General features: G+C 46.9%; 1 protein-coding gene across 6 annotated transcripts in view; it reads right to left on the reverse strand.

Moving 5' to 3' along the window:
* Positions 1-13,562, reverse strand: part of prpf4bb (pre-mRNA processing factor 4Bb) — a 71,817-nt gene that overhangs the window by 13,614 nt on the left and 44,641 nt on the right. For all 6 annotated transcript variants that reach the window (XR_013548345.1, XR_013548344.1, XR_013548346.1 and 3 more), the window contains exons 9-12: positions 12,396-12,543; positions 10,463-10,600; positions 5,001-5,154; positions 2,497-2,611 (exon numbers count right to left, since the gene is read on the reverse strand). Coding sequence is in view for 1 of the 6 variants with exons in the window: in XM_078413908.1 (XP_078270034.1) it covers positions 2,497-2,611; positions 5,001-5,154; positions 10,463-10,600; positions 12,396-12,543 (555 nt within the window). In the remaining 5 variants the exon portion in view is untranslated. The remainder of the gene's footprint in view (positions 1-2,496; positions 2,612-5,000; positions 5,155-10,462; positions 10,601-12,395; positions 12,544-13,562) is intronic.

Consider the following 13,562-nt stretch of genomic DNA (forward strand, 5'->3'; position numbering starts at 1 on the left):
AACCTCTAGCGGAACCCCAGTGTTCATTACAAGTCTGTACATCGTATATTTTCTTTCTTTTTTTCGTTCCGATTTCTCCGTTTATTTGGCAAAGTGAAAAAAGCGGAAATGGAGGGTTATGGACCAAGCGCAGGCAAGTGGGACTTGGGTAGCTGGGACATTGTTGGCCGGTGTGGGCAAGTTGGACCGAAGGGCCTGTTTCCACACTGTATCACTCCATGACTCTATGAATGAATACTTTATTGTCACATGACAAGTCACAATGTAATTCATTGTTTTGCGCACCCAAGGTATGCAATGGGTCGCCACATAAAGGGCATAGACGAAGTTACAAAGTATCCCGCACAAGGTCTTCCTTCACCCCCCTCCCACAGCTGTCCCCCCACGTCGTCCTCCTTTGTTCCCGGCAGTGCATTTTCCGGCTCCCACCTGGCCCATCCTCGACCAGTAAACCAGTAAGATAGACACCAAAAGCTGGAGTAACTCAGTGTGACGTTAGGTGATGTTTCACAGAGTGCTGGAGTAACTCAGCGGGTCAGGCAGCATCTCTGGAGAACATGGATAGGTGACGTTTCACAGAGTGTTGGAGTAACTCAGTGGGACAGGCAGCAGACAGGCGTCGGGCCGAAGGGCCTGTTTCTGCGCTGTATCTCTAAATCTAAGGAGAGAGGGAACAAGTGACGTTTCGGGTTGAGACCCTTCTTCAGACTCCCATTCCTTCTCTCCAGAGATGCTGCCTGACCCACTGAGTTACTCCAGCATTCTGTGAAACATCACCTATCCATGTTCTCCAGAGATGCTGCCTGACCCGCTGAGTTACTCCAGCACTCTATGAAACGTCACCTATCCATGTTCTCCACAGATGTTTATCTTCAGTGTGAACCAGCATCATTCCTTCCTACATACATATATATACATATATATATATATAATATATATATATATAGCAGCCCACACATTCAAGCAAGCAAAAATGCAACGTCAAGCCAGACACTCCGTCAGTTATGGTAATCCAGTAGGTGAGAGCTAGAATTCTCACTGAAGAAGGGTCTCGACCCGAAACGTCACCCATTCCTTCTCTCCTGAGATGCTGCCTGACCTGCTGAGTTACTCCAGCATTTTGTGAAATAAATACCTTTGATTTGTACCAGCATCTGCAGTTATTTTCTTACGCTAGAATTCTCAAAACGATTATGATCTCTTTACGCCAGTGGTGTACATAATAACAAGCACATTTGGTCTAGTTTAGTTTAGAGATACAGAGCATAAAGGCCCTTGAGTTCGCCCCGCCGCGGACCAACGATCCCCGCCGCGGACCAACCATCCCCGTACACTCACACTAGCTTACACACCAGGGACAATTCACAACTTTCACTGAAGCGAATTAACCGACAAACCTACACGTCTTTCGAGTGTGGGAGGAAACCGGAACACCCGGAGAAAACCCACGTGGATCAGAATGAACGTTCAGGTTTGTAGGTTAATTGGCTTCGGTAAGATTGTAAATGGTCCATAGTATGTAGTATAGTGCTAGTGTACGGGGATCGCTGGTCGGCACGGGCACAGTGGGCCAAAGGGACCGTTTCCTCGCTGAGTCTCTAAAGTCCAAGGCAAGTGGGCAAGCTAAGAAGCTGTGCCAGAGATACAGTGTGGAAACAGGCCCTTTGGCCCATCGAGTCCGCACCGACCAGCGGTCACTCCTACACTATTTCTATTCTATGCACTGGGGATAATATTACAGAAACCAATTAACCTACAAACCTGCATGTCTTTGGAGTGAGAGAGGAAACCGGAGCACCCGGAGAGAAAACACGTGGTCAAAGGGAGAACGTACAAACTCCGTACAGACAGCACCCGTGGTCAGGGTGGAAGCCGGGTCACCAGCGCTGTGAGGCAGCAGCTCTACCGCTGCGCCACCATGCCACCCTCAACATCAGTAATCAAGACACTCAAACAGATGCAATAGCGGAGGAATTCCAGTGAAATGAATGTTATTTGACACATTACGCAAATCCCCCCCCCCGTGACATCTACATATTACTAAAACTCTCATCTTGCATATTTGTGGGTTCGTGGATAGATTTGTTCCAGAAATACAGCCAAAACGGTACACGATAGCGCAACAATTTTAGGCCCACCGTACTCACCATTGGCATGCGGTTCTAGTGGTTGTTATATTTTAAAAGTTATTCACTTTTTAAACCTTAAAAATAACTTTTAAAACTTTAATAAATGCCTTTTCCACTTGCCGTGCCCAAGATGGCCGCTGGGGGTCGGACCCGCCCCAGTGACGGGAGTGGCGGCCAATGAGGGGGGGGGTGAGAAGAGCGGAAGAGGCGGGACCGGAAGGAGGGGGAGGGGATGGGACCCGCACGAGTGACGGGAGCGGCGGCCAATGAGGGGCTGGGGAGTAGAGCGGAAGAGGCGGAATGGCAATCAGGAGAGGCTTGGACCCAATGGGTCCACTCCGGCTATATATAAAGACTTAAAACTTACTGATTTCAGGCGCACGGTAGAACCTGCTGACGAGGTATGGAGTTATATCATTATCAGCCACGTGGGAAGCTGAACCAAAGTCACAAAGCTTTAGGATGGTTTTGGATTCATTTACCTAGAATGTAGAAATAAAGTGTAAGTGGTGCTCACATTCGTAACCAGTCACCAATGCGGAGGTACAGGTCAAATTCACATGCATTTGATAGCAGCAGAAAGTGTGTTCTAAAACAAAAGAAGCAGTGATTCTAACCCTAATAAAGGACAGACATGCTGATTCCAGTGATGCTCTTTTCAAGAAAACCATTTTGGAGATAGACAATAGGTGCAGGAGGAGGCCATTTGGCCCTTCGAGCCAGCACCACCATTCAATGTGATCCTGGCTGATCATTCTCAATCAGTACCCCGTTCCTGCCTACTCCCCATACCCCCTGACTCCGCTATCCTTAAGAGCTCTATCTAGCTCTCACTTGAATGCATTCAGAGATCTTATGTTATTGAGTGATACAGCATGGAAACAAGCCCATCGGCCCAACTTGCCCACACCGACCAACATGACACATCTACATTAGTCCCACCTACCCGCGTTTGGCCCATATCCCGCTAAACCTCTCCTATCCATGTACCTGTCTAAATGTTTCTTAAACGTTGTGATAGTACCTGCCTCAACTACCTCCTCTGGCAGGTCCTTCCATACACCCACCACCCATTGTGTAAAAACGTTACCCCTCAGGTTCCTATTAAATCTTCCCTCCCCCCCTCACCTTAAACCTATGTCCTCTGGTTCTCAATTCCTCTACTCTGGACAAGAGACTCTGTGCGTCTACCTCTATTCCTTTGATGATTTTGTTCACCTCTATAAGATCACCCCTCATCCTCCTGCGCTCCAAGGAATAGAGACCCAGCCTACTCAACCTCTCCCTGTAGCTCACACCCTCGAGTCCTGGCAACATCCTCGGAAATCTTCTCTCCACCCTTTCCAGCTTGACAACATCTTTCCTATAACATGGTGCCCAGAACTGAACTCGATACTCTAAATGCGGCCCCACCAACGTCTTATATAACTGCAACACGACCTTCCAACTTCTGTACTCAATACTCTTGACTGATGAAGCCAAAAGCCATTTTGACCACCCTGTCTACCTGAGGTGCCACTTTCCATGAACTATGTAGCTGCACTTCTAGATCCTTCTGCTCTACAACACTCCCCAGAACCGTGCCATTTACTGTGTAAGTCCTGCCCTTATGTTATTCTTCCCAAAATACAACACCACACATTTCTCAATTCTAAATTCCATCTACTAATCGTATGAATGGTCATATGAACTTAGAAGATGCTGTTTCCAAACCAATATTTGCACTCTTTAACTCATAACCTGAAAGTTGAACTATGTTTCTCCCTCACCCATTTCTATCCAAACTCAATGGGCGCAAGAAGCACCACAATATCAATTTCTGTTTAGCCATTTTTGGCTGTAGTTTACAATCAAGTCCGAGTCCGACCTGGCCAGCTATCCCCGTACACTATCCTACACACTAGGGATACTTTACCCTTTTTACCGAAGTCAATTAACCTACAAACCGCTAGTGTGGGAGGAAACCAAAGCATAAGGGGTTGGACACGTTAGAGGCAGGAAACATGTTCCCAATGTTGGGGGAGTCCAGAACCAGGGGAGAAGGCAGGAAGGCAGGGGAACCAATAGAAGAATAAGGGTTGTGAATCTGTGGAATTCACTGCCTCAGAAGGCAATGGAGGCCAAGTCTGTGAATGCATTCAAGAGAGTGCTAGATAGAGCTCTTAAGGATAGCGGAATCAGGGGTTATGGGGAGAAGGCAGGAACGGGGTACAGATTGAGAATGATCAGCCATGATCACATTGAATGGTGGTGTTGGCTCGAAGGGCCTACTCCTGCACCTATTGTCTATAAGATCAGAAGGGAAAGGAGCAGAATTAGGCCATTCGGCCCATCAAGTATACACCATTCAATCTATCTCTCCCTCCTAACACCATTCTCCTGCCTTCTCCCCATAACCCCTGACACCTGTACTAATCAAGAATCTATCTATCTCTGCCTTAAAAATATCCATTGACTTGGCCTCCACAGTGGCAAAGAATTCCACAGATTCATCACGCTCTGACTAAAGAAATTCCTCCTTATCTCCTTCCCAAAAGAACATCCTTTCATACTGAGGGTGTGACCACTGGTCCCGGACTCTCCCACGAGTGGAAAACCCATGCGGTCACGGGGAGAAGGTACAAACTCTGTAAGGGCAGCACCTGTAGTCAGGATGGAACCCGGGTCTCCGGCGCTGTGAGGCAGCAACTCTGCCGCTGCGCCGCCCGCCAGATCTTACAGATCTTAACATTTGTAAGAGTTTGCTCTTTTAAAAGCTGGCGTGACTTAACGGGGATCCAGGTGAAAAACTCTCCAAGCGGGTGAGGGTCGACCGGGTGTAGACAATTATACTCCCAGGATGTTGCTGAGAGATGGAAGGTGTAAATTTACCAGGATATTGTCAGGTTTGATGTCAGCATGGAGGATGTTGCATCTCTTCAGCAGCTTGAGAGCAAGGAACAGCTGCTGACTGTACGATCTCACGGCCTTTATATGAAGACCAACATCCTTCCCATATTTTTTCAGCACTTCTCGCAAATTCATGCTGCAAGAGAAAGCAGAGTTTTAATTATATAACAATGAAGTGAAACGGAGGAAGACACAGGAACTGCAGAAGCTGGAATCTTGCGTAGAACACGAACGTATGGGCGGTCACGGTGGCACAGCGGTAGAGTTGCTGCTTTACAGCGAATGCAGCGCCGGAGACCCGGGTTCCATCCCGACTACAGGTGCTGTCTGCACGGAGATTGTACGCTCTCCCCATGACCTGCGTGGGTTTTCTCCGAGATCTTCCCACACTCCAAAGACGTACAGGTTTGCAGGTTAATTGGCTTGGTAAATGTACAAATTGTCCCTAGTGGGTATAGGATAGTGTTAATGTGCGGGGATCGCTGGTCGGCGCGGACCCGGTGGGCCGATAAGGCCTGTTTCCGCGCTGTATCTCTAAACTAAACTACAGCCAAAAATAGCTACTTAGCATTTTCTTGGCATGTTGATGCAGTAGGAAGATCAGTCGGAAAATATCTGCAGATGCTGGTACAAATCGAAGGTATCACAAAATGCTGGAGTAACTCAGCGGGGCAGGCAGCATCTCTGGAGAGAAGGAATGGGTGACATTTCGGGTCGAGACCCTTCTTCAGACTTCAGTCTCGTCCAGAAACGTCACCCATTCCTTCTCTCCAGAGATATTGCTTGACCCGCTGAGTTACTCCAGCATTTTGTGATACAGTAGGAAGATCTAATGCAATTTGGAGTAAGACCATGAGCCATAGGACAGCAAGTGGGAGAGTTTAGGACCAGAATTTGGAAGGAGATGCTGGTGCTTTCGATGTAGGTTTATTATTGTCATGTGTACTGAGGTACAGTGCAAAGCTTTGGAGAGGCAACATTTCAGGTCGGGCCCTTTCAGACTAAGAGAGATAGAAGAGGGACAAAGCCTGGCAAGTGAGACATTGCAGGCCGCGTCCGATCCACACGCTCGGCCTCTTGGAGCAGTGCCCAATCCAATCGGAGCCCCAGGCTGCTGCACGGCCTCCAGCGGCCCACTCCACTCCACCCACACGGCGACCAACCTCTGATGCCCAGAGCGCCACCTAGGGCGCGGGAGGAGAGACCCCAGCCTGCTCAGCGGCACCAATCCTCCCCTCCGCCCACACGGCTGCCATCTTGAAGGAATGGTGAAGCAGATTCAAAGGACTGAATAAGTTCATAAGTGATAGGAGTAGAATTAGGCCATTCGGCCCGTCACGTCTACTCCGCCATTCAATCATGGCTGATTTATCTCTCCCTCCTCCTCCCCATAACCCCTTACTAATTAAGAATCTATCCATCTCTGTCTTAAAAATATATCCATTGAAGTGGCCTCCACAGCTTCTATTTTGGCAATTAATTCCACAGATTCACCACCTTCTGACTAAAGAAATCCCTCCCCATCTCTTTCCAAAAGGAATGTCCTTTAATTCTGAGGACATGACCTCTGATCCTAGACTCCCACTAGAGGAAATATCCTCTCCACATCCACTCTATCCAAGTCTTTCTTTACTCAGTAAGTTTCAATGAGATCCATAGAAACATAGAAAATAGGTACAGGAGTAGGCCATTCGGCCCTTTGAGCCAGTACCGCCATTCAATACGATCATGGCTGATCAACCAAAATCAGTACCCCGTTCCTGCTTTCTCCCCACATCCCTTTATTTCGTTAGCCCTCAGAGCTATATCTAATTCTCTCTTGAACACATCCCCTTCACCTTTCTAAACCCCAGCGAGTACAGGCCCAGTGCCGTCAAACGCTCATCATAGGTTAACCCACTCATTCTTGGGATCATTCTTGTAAACCTCCTCTGGACCCTCTTCAGAGCCAACACATCCTTCTTCAAATATGTGGCCCAAAATTACTCAGAGTACTCCAAATGCAGCCTGACCAGTCCCAGAGTCTCACAGCGTGTTCATTCTCAGAGCAAGAACAGCTTCCAGCTGATACCAGGAAGTTAGAAACGTTTAGGGTTAGATTTATCACCGTCACGTAAACCAAGGTGGCAAGATATAAATACACTGCTCACCCCCCCCCCCCCCCCCGCATCAGAATTGGAGGGAATTGCTTTAACCACAACAAGGCACATGTGGTGGGTGAGCATTGGCTTGCCCAGATCTACTGTAATAGAAACATACAAAATAGGTGCAGGAGGAGGCGATTTGGCCCTTCGAGCCAGCACCGCCATTCATTGTGATCATGGCTGATCATCCACAATCAGTAACCCGTGCCTGCCTTTTCTCCATATCCCTTGATTCCACTAGCCCTTAGAGCTCTATCTAACTCTCTTTTAAATTCATCCAGTGAATTGGCCTCCACTGCCCTCTGTGGCAGAGAATTCCACAATTTCACAACTCTCTGGGTGAAAAAGTTTCTTCTCACCTCAGTTTTAAATGGCCTCCCCCTTATTCTTAGACTGTGTGGCCCCTGGTTCTGGACTCCAACATCGGGAACATTTTTCCTGCATCTAGCTTGTCCAGTCCTTTTATAATTTTATACGTCTCTATAAGATCCCCTCTCATCCCTCTAAACTCCAGTGAATACAATGCTACAATAAGGATGGACTCTCAGCATACATAGAGTTATACAGCACAGAAACAGGCCCTTCAGCCCAATTCATCAATGCTGACCAAGATTCCCCATCTAAGATGGTCACATTTGCCCCTGTTTGGCCCCTATCCATCCAAACTTTTCCGTTTCGTGTACCTGAGCAAATGAACATTTATTTGACGAGGACTAGAATACAAAAAACAGGGATGTAATGCTGAGGCTCTATAAAGTGGTGGCCAGGCTGCATTTGGAATATTGTGAGCAAGTTTGGGCCCCATATCTGAGGAAGGATGTGCTGGCTCTGGAGATGGTCCAGAGGAGGTTTACGAGAACGATCCCAGGAATGAGTGGGTTAACGTATGATGAGCGTTTGACCGCACTGGGCCTGAACTCATTGGAGTTTAGGATGGGGAAACCTCATTGAAAATTACCGAACAGTGAAAGGCCAGGATAGAGTAGATGTGGAGAGGACGTTTCCACTAGTGGGAGAGTCTAGGACCAGAGGTCACAGCATCAGAATAAAAGGATTTACCTTTAGGAAGGAAGGTTCTGAAGAAGGGTCTCGACCCGAAACGTCACCCATTCCTTCTCTCCTGAGATGCTGTCTGACCTACTGAGTTACTCCAGCATTTTGTGAAATAAATACCTTTGATTTGTACCAGCATCTGCAGTTATTTTCTTACACTACCTTTAAGAAGGAGATGAGGAGGAATTTCTTTAGCCAGAGGGTGGTGAATCTGTGGGATTCATTCAGACAGTAGTGGAGGCCAAGCCAGTGGGTATTTATAATGCAGAAAATGACAGGTTCATAATTGGTATGGGCGTCAGAGGTTATGGGGAGGAGGCAGGAGAATGGGGTTGAGAGGGAGAGATAGATCAGCCATGATTGAATGGTGGGAGTAGACTTGATGGGCTGAATGGCCTAATTCTGCTGCTAGAACTCATGAACTTAGATCATCATGGAACTATGTGGGTTCAGAAACATCACAGAAATACAGCACAACAGCCCATGCAGTTCAGTTCACAACAGCCCATTCAACCCATTATTTCTCTGGGTCCATGAAAGACCAGCTCCTGCCTGCTCTTGCTGCACAATATTTTTGTTCCTGACTCTTAAAGTCATTAGTGATAGGAGTAGAATTAGGCCATTCGGCCCATCAATTCTTCTCCTCTATTCAATTATGGCTGATCTATCTCTCCCTCCTCACCCCATTCTCCTGCCTTCTCCCCATAACCTCTGACACCTGACTCTTCCAAGTTCTTGATCATCAAGTTTTTGGTCTAGTTCAGTTTACTTTAGAGATACAGCTCGGAAACAGGCCCTTCGGCCCACCGAGCCGGCAGCGGCCGGCGATCCCCGCACATTAACGCCACCCTACACACACCAGGGAAATATTTTACATCACATATTTACACCAAGCCAATTAACCTACAAACCTGTACGTCTTTGGAGCGTGGGAGGAAACCGATGATCTCGGAGAGAAAACCCACGCAGGTCACGGGGAGAACATACAAACCCCGTACAGACAGCACCCGTAGTCAGGATAGAACGCGGTTCTCTGGCGCTGTGAGGCAGCAACTCTACCGCTGCGCCACCGTAGAGCTAAGTCTACTCTAAGAAGATTCATAAAATCAGCTTGTAGTTGGCAGTTTAAGAATACAAGGGAAAACATTCACATTTGGTGGGTTATTTGAGGGAGGAAATAATTAAGTGGAACTTTTTTCTCCAAGTCGAGCCAGGCGATGGTGCTTGTCATCAAACAAGGAAAAACCTGAACACTTTATCAACCCACAGAATGGTGGCTTGTTCTCTGTGGAAAAGAGGTGATTTTAATGACGCATGAAGCCAACATTCGTCAATATTCCAACCACATTAAAGGAAAGCATTTCCTCAATTCACCTTTCTGAACTCGCCCCAAGAACACATGCCGCCAGAATGGTACACTGTCCTGATTAATTTGACTAATCTTACTGATTGTATGCCTCGTTGTCATCTTCCCCTCAGCTAACAATGAACCATTCTATATTTCCTTGACCATCGTCTGCTTTGATCTGTTGTTTTCACATCTTACCTGTACATAACTCTAGTGTCCCCTCCCCCCCCCCCCCCCCGACTCAGTCAGAAGGAGGGTCTCGTCCCGAAACGCCACTCATTCCTTCTCTCCAGATACTGCCTGTCCCGCTGAGTTACTCCAGCATTGTGTGTCCATCGTAGGTAGTGAGAGAGGCTGGGCGGGGGATTTACATTCAGTTCAGAAAAGATTTACGAGGATGTTGCCAGGACTAGAGGGTGTGAGCTGTAGGGAGAGGTTGAGCAGGCTGGGTCTCTATTCCATGGAGCGCAGGAGGATGAGGGGAGATCTTATAGAGGTGTACAAAATCATGAGAGGAATAGATCGGGTAGATGCACAGAGTCTCTTGCCCAGAGTAGGGGAATCGAGGGCCAGAGGACATAGGTTAAAGGTGAAGGGAAAAACATTTAATAGGAATCCGAGGGGTAACTTTTTCACACAGAGGGTGGTGGGTGTATGAAACAAGCTGCCAGAGGAGGTAGTTGAGGCTGGGACTATCCCATCGTTTAAGAAACAGTCGGACAGGTACATGGATAGGACAGATTTGGAGGGATATGGACCAAGCGCAGGCAGGTGGGACTAGTGTAGCTGGGACATTGTTGGCCAGGGTGGGCGTGTTGGGCCGAAGGACCTGTTTCCACACTGTATCACTCTATGATACAGTTTCCACACTGTATCACTGTATCACTCCAGCCAGTTACCTCAGAGGTTCAAAGACCAAGCAGAGATGTTGCTTGTGGTAGAAATGCCTGAAGAGCCGCAGGCAGTGGAACTTGTCGTCTGGATCCGCATCATTCAGCTTCTTCAGGAACTCCAGCTCTTTCAACCCCGTCTTCTGCCTGTCACACAAACATAGTCAACCTTACTTAGGGTCGGAAGGAGAAAACGAGATGCCAGTAACGTGAAAAATATTGTTTTGTTGCTGTCCACCCCTCCGATGATTTATGGTGAGATTTATTATTACATAGAAACATAGAAAATAGGTGCTGGAGGAGGCCATTTGGCCTTTCGAGCCAGCACCGCCATTCATTGTGATCATGACCGATCATTCACAATCAGTAACCCGTGCCTGCCTTCTCCCCATATCCCTTGATTCCGCTAGCCCCAAGACTATCTAACTCTCTTTTAAATTCATCCAGTGAATTGGCCTCCACTGTCTTCTGTGGCAGAGAATTCCACAAATTCACAACTCTCTGGGTGAAAAAGTTTTTTCTCACCTCAGTTTTAGATGGCCTCCCCTTTATTCTTAGACTGTGGCCCCTGGTTCCTGTCCATGTACCTGATGATAAATTATTTTCAGTGCAACCCTCTACCTTTTATAAATATCAATGTTTGTCCTTACTTCCTGTTCAATCGCTTCATAGCTGTGGAAAATTTCTTTTGAGTCTCATCTATAAACAAAACATTATCCAACTTATAAACCTGTAAATTTCCCCAGTGTGGGACAAATAAAGGAATATATTATTATTAGAGCTCTATCTAACTCTCTTTTAAATTCATCCAGTGAATTGGCCTCCACTGCCCTCTGTGGCAGAGAATTCCACAAATCTGTCACGTGTACCAAGGTACAGTAAAAAGTTGTGCTTTGCATGCTATTCAAACAGATGAGATAATACTCTACGGGCACCTCGTCTTTTATGCTTACTTGATTTACCTGCTTTTAGAATAGCGTGCAAGTGAACATGCCACAGTTTGCATTGATGGCGCCGAAGTAGAGATGGCTGAAAACTTCAAATTCCTAGGAGTCAATATCACCAACGACTTCTCCTGGTCCACCCATACTGAAGCAACGACCAAGAAAGCACCAACGCCTCCACTTCCTTAGAAGGTTTAGGAAGTTCGGCATGTCCCCAACAACTCTCACCAACTTCTACAGATGCACCAGAGAAAGCACTTTATCGGGATGCATCACAGCTTGGTTTGGGAACAGCTCCATCCAAGACCGCAAGAAATTGCAGAGAATTGTGGACGCAGCCCAGACCATCACACAAACCAACCTCCCTTCCATTGACTCCATCTACACCTCACGCTGCCTCAGCAAGGCCAGCAGCACGATCAAGGACCAGTCGCTAGTAAGCATTTTATCAGGAAGCATCACAGCTTGGTTTGGGAACAGCTCCATCCAAGACCGCAAGAAATTGCAGCGAACTGCGGAAAAAAAGCTCTGACAGCCTACCCTATCTACACCTCTCGTAATGGGTATCAATAGACAATAGGTGCAGGAGGAGGCCATTCGAGCCAGCACATTCAATGTGATCATGGCTGATCATTCTCAATCAGTACCCCGTTCCTGCCTTCTCCCCATACTCCCTGACTCCGCTATCCTTAAGAGCTCTATCTAGCTCTTTCTTGAATGCATTCAGTGAATTGGCCTCCACTGCCTTCTGAGGCAGAGAATTCCACAGATTCACAACTCTGACTGAAAAAGTTTTTCCTCATCTCAGTTCTAAATTTCGATAAGATCTCCTCTCATCCTTCTAAATTCCAGTGTATACAAGCCTAGTCGCTCCAGTCTTTCAACATATGACACTCCCGCCATTCCGGGAATTAACCTAGTGAAGCTACGCTGCACGCCCTCAATAGCAGCGGTCAGATCAATCGGAGAAGAATAGCTGCAGCCTGGGGTTGACTTACATGAGCTCGTTGTTCCTGATGATTTTCACTGCCACCTCCTGGCTGGCTCTGGCCATATCTCTGGCACGTACAACATTACTGAACACTCCCTGCCCAGTGTAACCGTACACACTGTACCGCTTATCCAGAACCTCCCCAATATTCACTCCTGAAAAATAAACACACACTCATTAACAACGATTAAAACTTGAACAGTTATATTACATGAACAGAAATAACATACACAAAATGAAGGAGTAACTCAGCGGGTCAGGCAGCATCTCTGGAGAACATGGATAGGTGACGTTTCACAGAATGCTGGAGTAACTCAGCGGGTCAGGCAGCATCTCTGGAGAACATGGATAGGTGACGTTTCACAGAATGCTGGAGTAACTCAGCAGCTCAGGCAGCTTAGAAACATAGAAACAGAACAATTTACAGAGGGCCGGAAGTCTTTGGGATGCGAGAGAAAACCAGAGCACCCGGAGTAACTGCGGACTTCTTAGACTTTAGAGATACCTATCCATGTTCTCCACAGATGCTGCCTGACCCGCTGAGTTACTCCAGCACTCTGTGAAACGTCACCTATCCATGTTCTCCACAGATGCTGCCTGAGCCGCTGAGTTACTCCAGCACTCTGTGAAACGTCACCTATCCATGTTCTCCAGAGATGCTGTCTGACCCGCTGAGTTACTCCTGCACTCTGTGAAACGACACTTATCCATGTTCTCCACAGATGCTGCCTGACCCGCTGAGTTACTCCTGCACTCTGTGAAACGACACCTATCCATGTTCTCCACAGATGCTGCCTGACCCGCTGAGATATTCCAGTATTTTGTGCCTGTCATCTTGCATTTCACCCGACGCGGAAATCAGAAAGGGCGTCATATACACAAATACTCACTGTACACGCTACATACTATTTACACTGTACACACAATATGTATGGATATATGTATGTATGTATATATTTGTGTATGGTGTGTGTGTATATACATATATATATATATGTGTGTGTGTGTAGATGAGATAAAGTTTGTGAATTAATTGTTGAGTAGTGAAGGGGTGGGAATAAATAAGTGTATACTTCTCCTTTTCGAACATGTAAGATTTAATTTGTGTTGTTTGAGAATTTATTCATTGAGTTGTGTATAGGTTTATCGTTCATTTAATTTTATTGTTACTTTG

The sequence above is a fragment of the Rhinoraja longicauda genome, chromosome 2 (genome assembly GCF_053455715.1).
Source record: "Rhinoraja longicauda isolate Sanriku21f chromosome 2, sRhiLon1.1, whole genome shotgun sequence".
In the NCBI taxonomy this organism is placed as follows: Eukaryota; Metazoa; Chordata; class Chondrichthyes; order Rajiformes; family Arhynchobatidae; genus Rhinoraja; species Rhinoraja longicauda.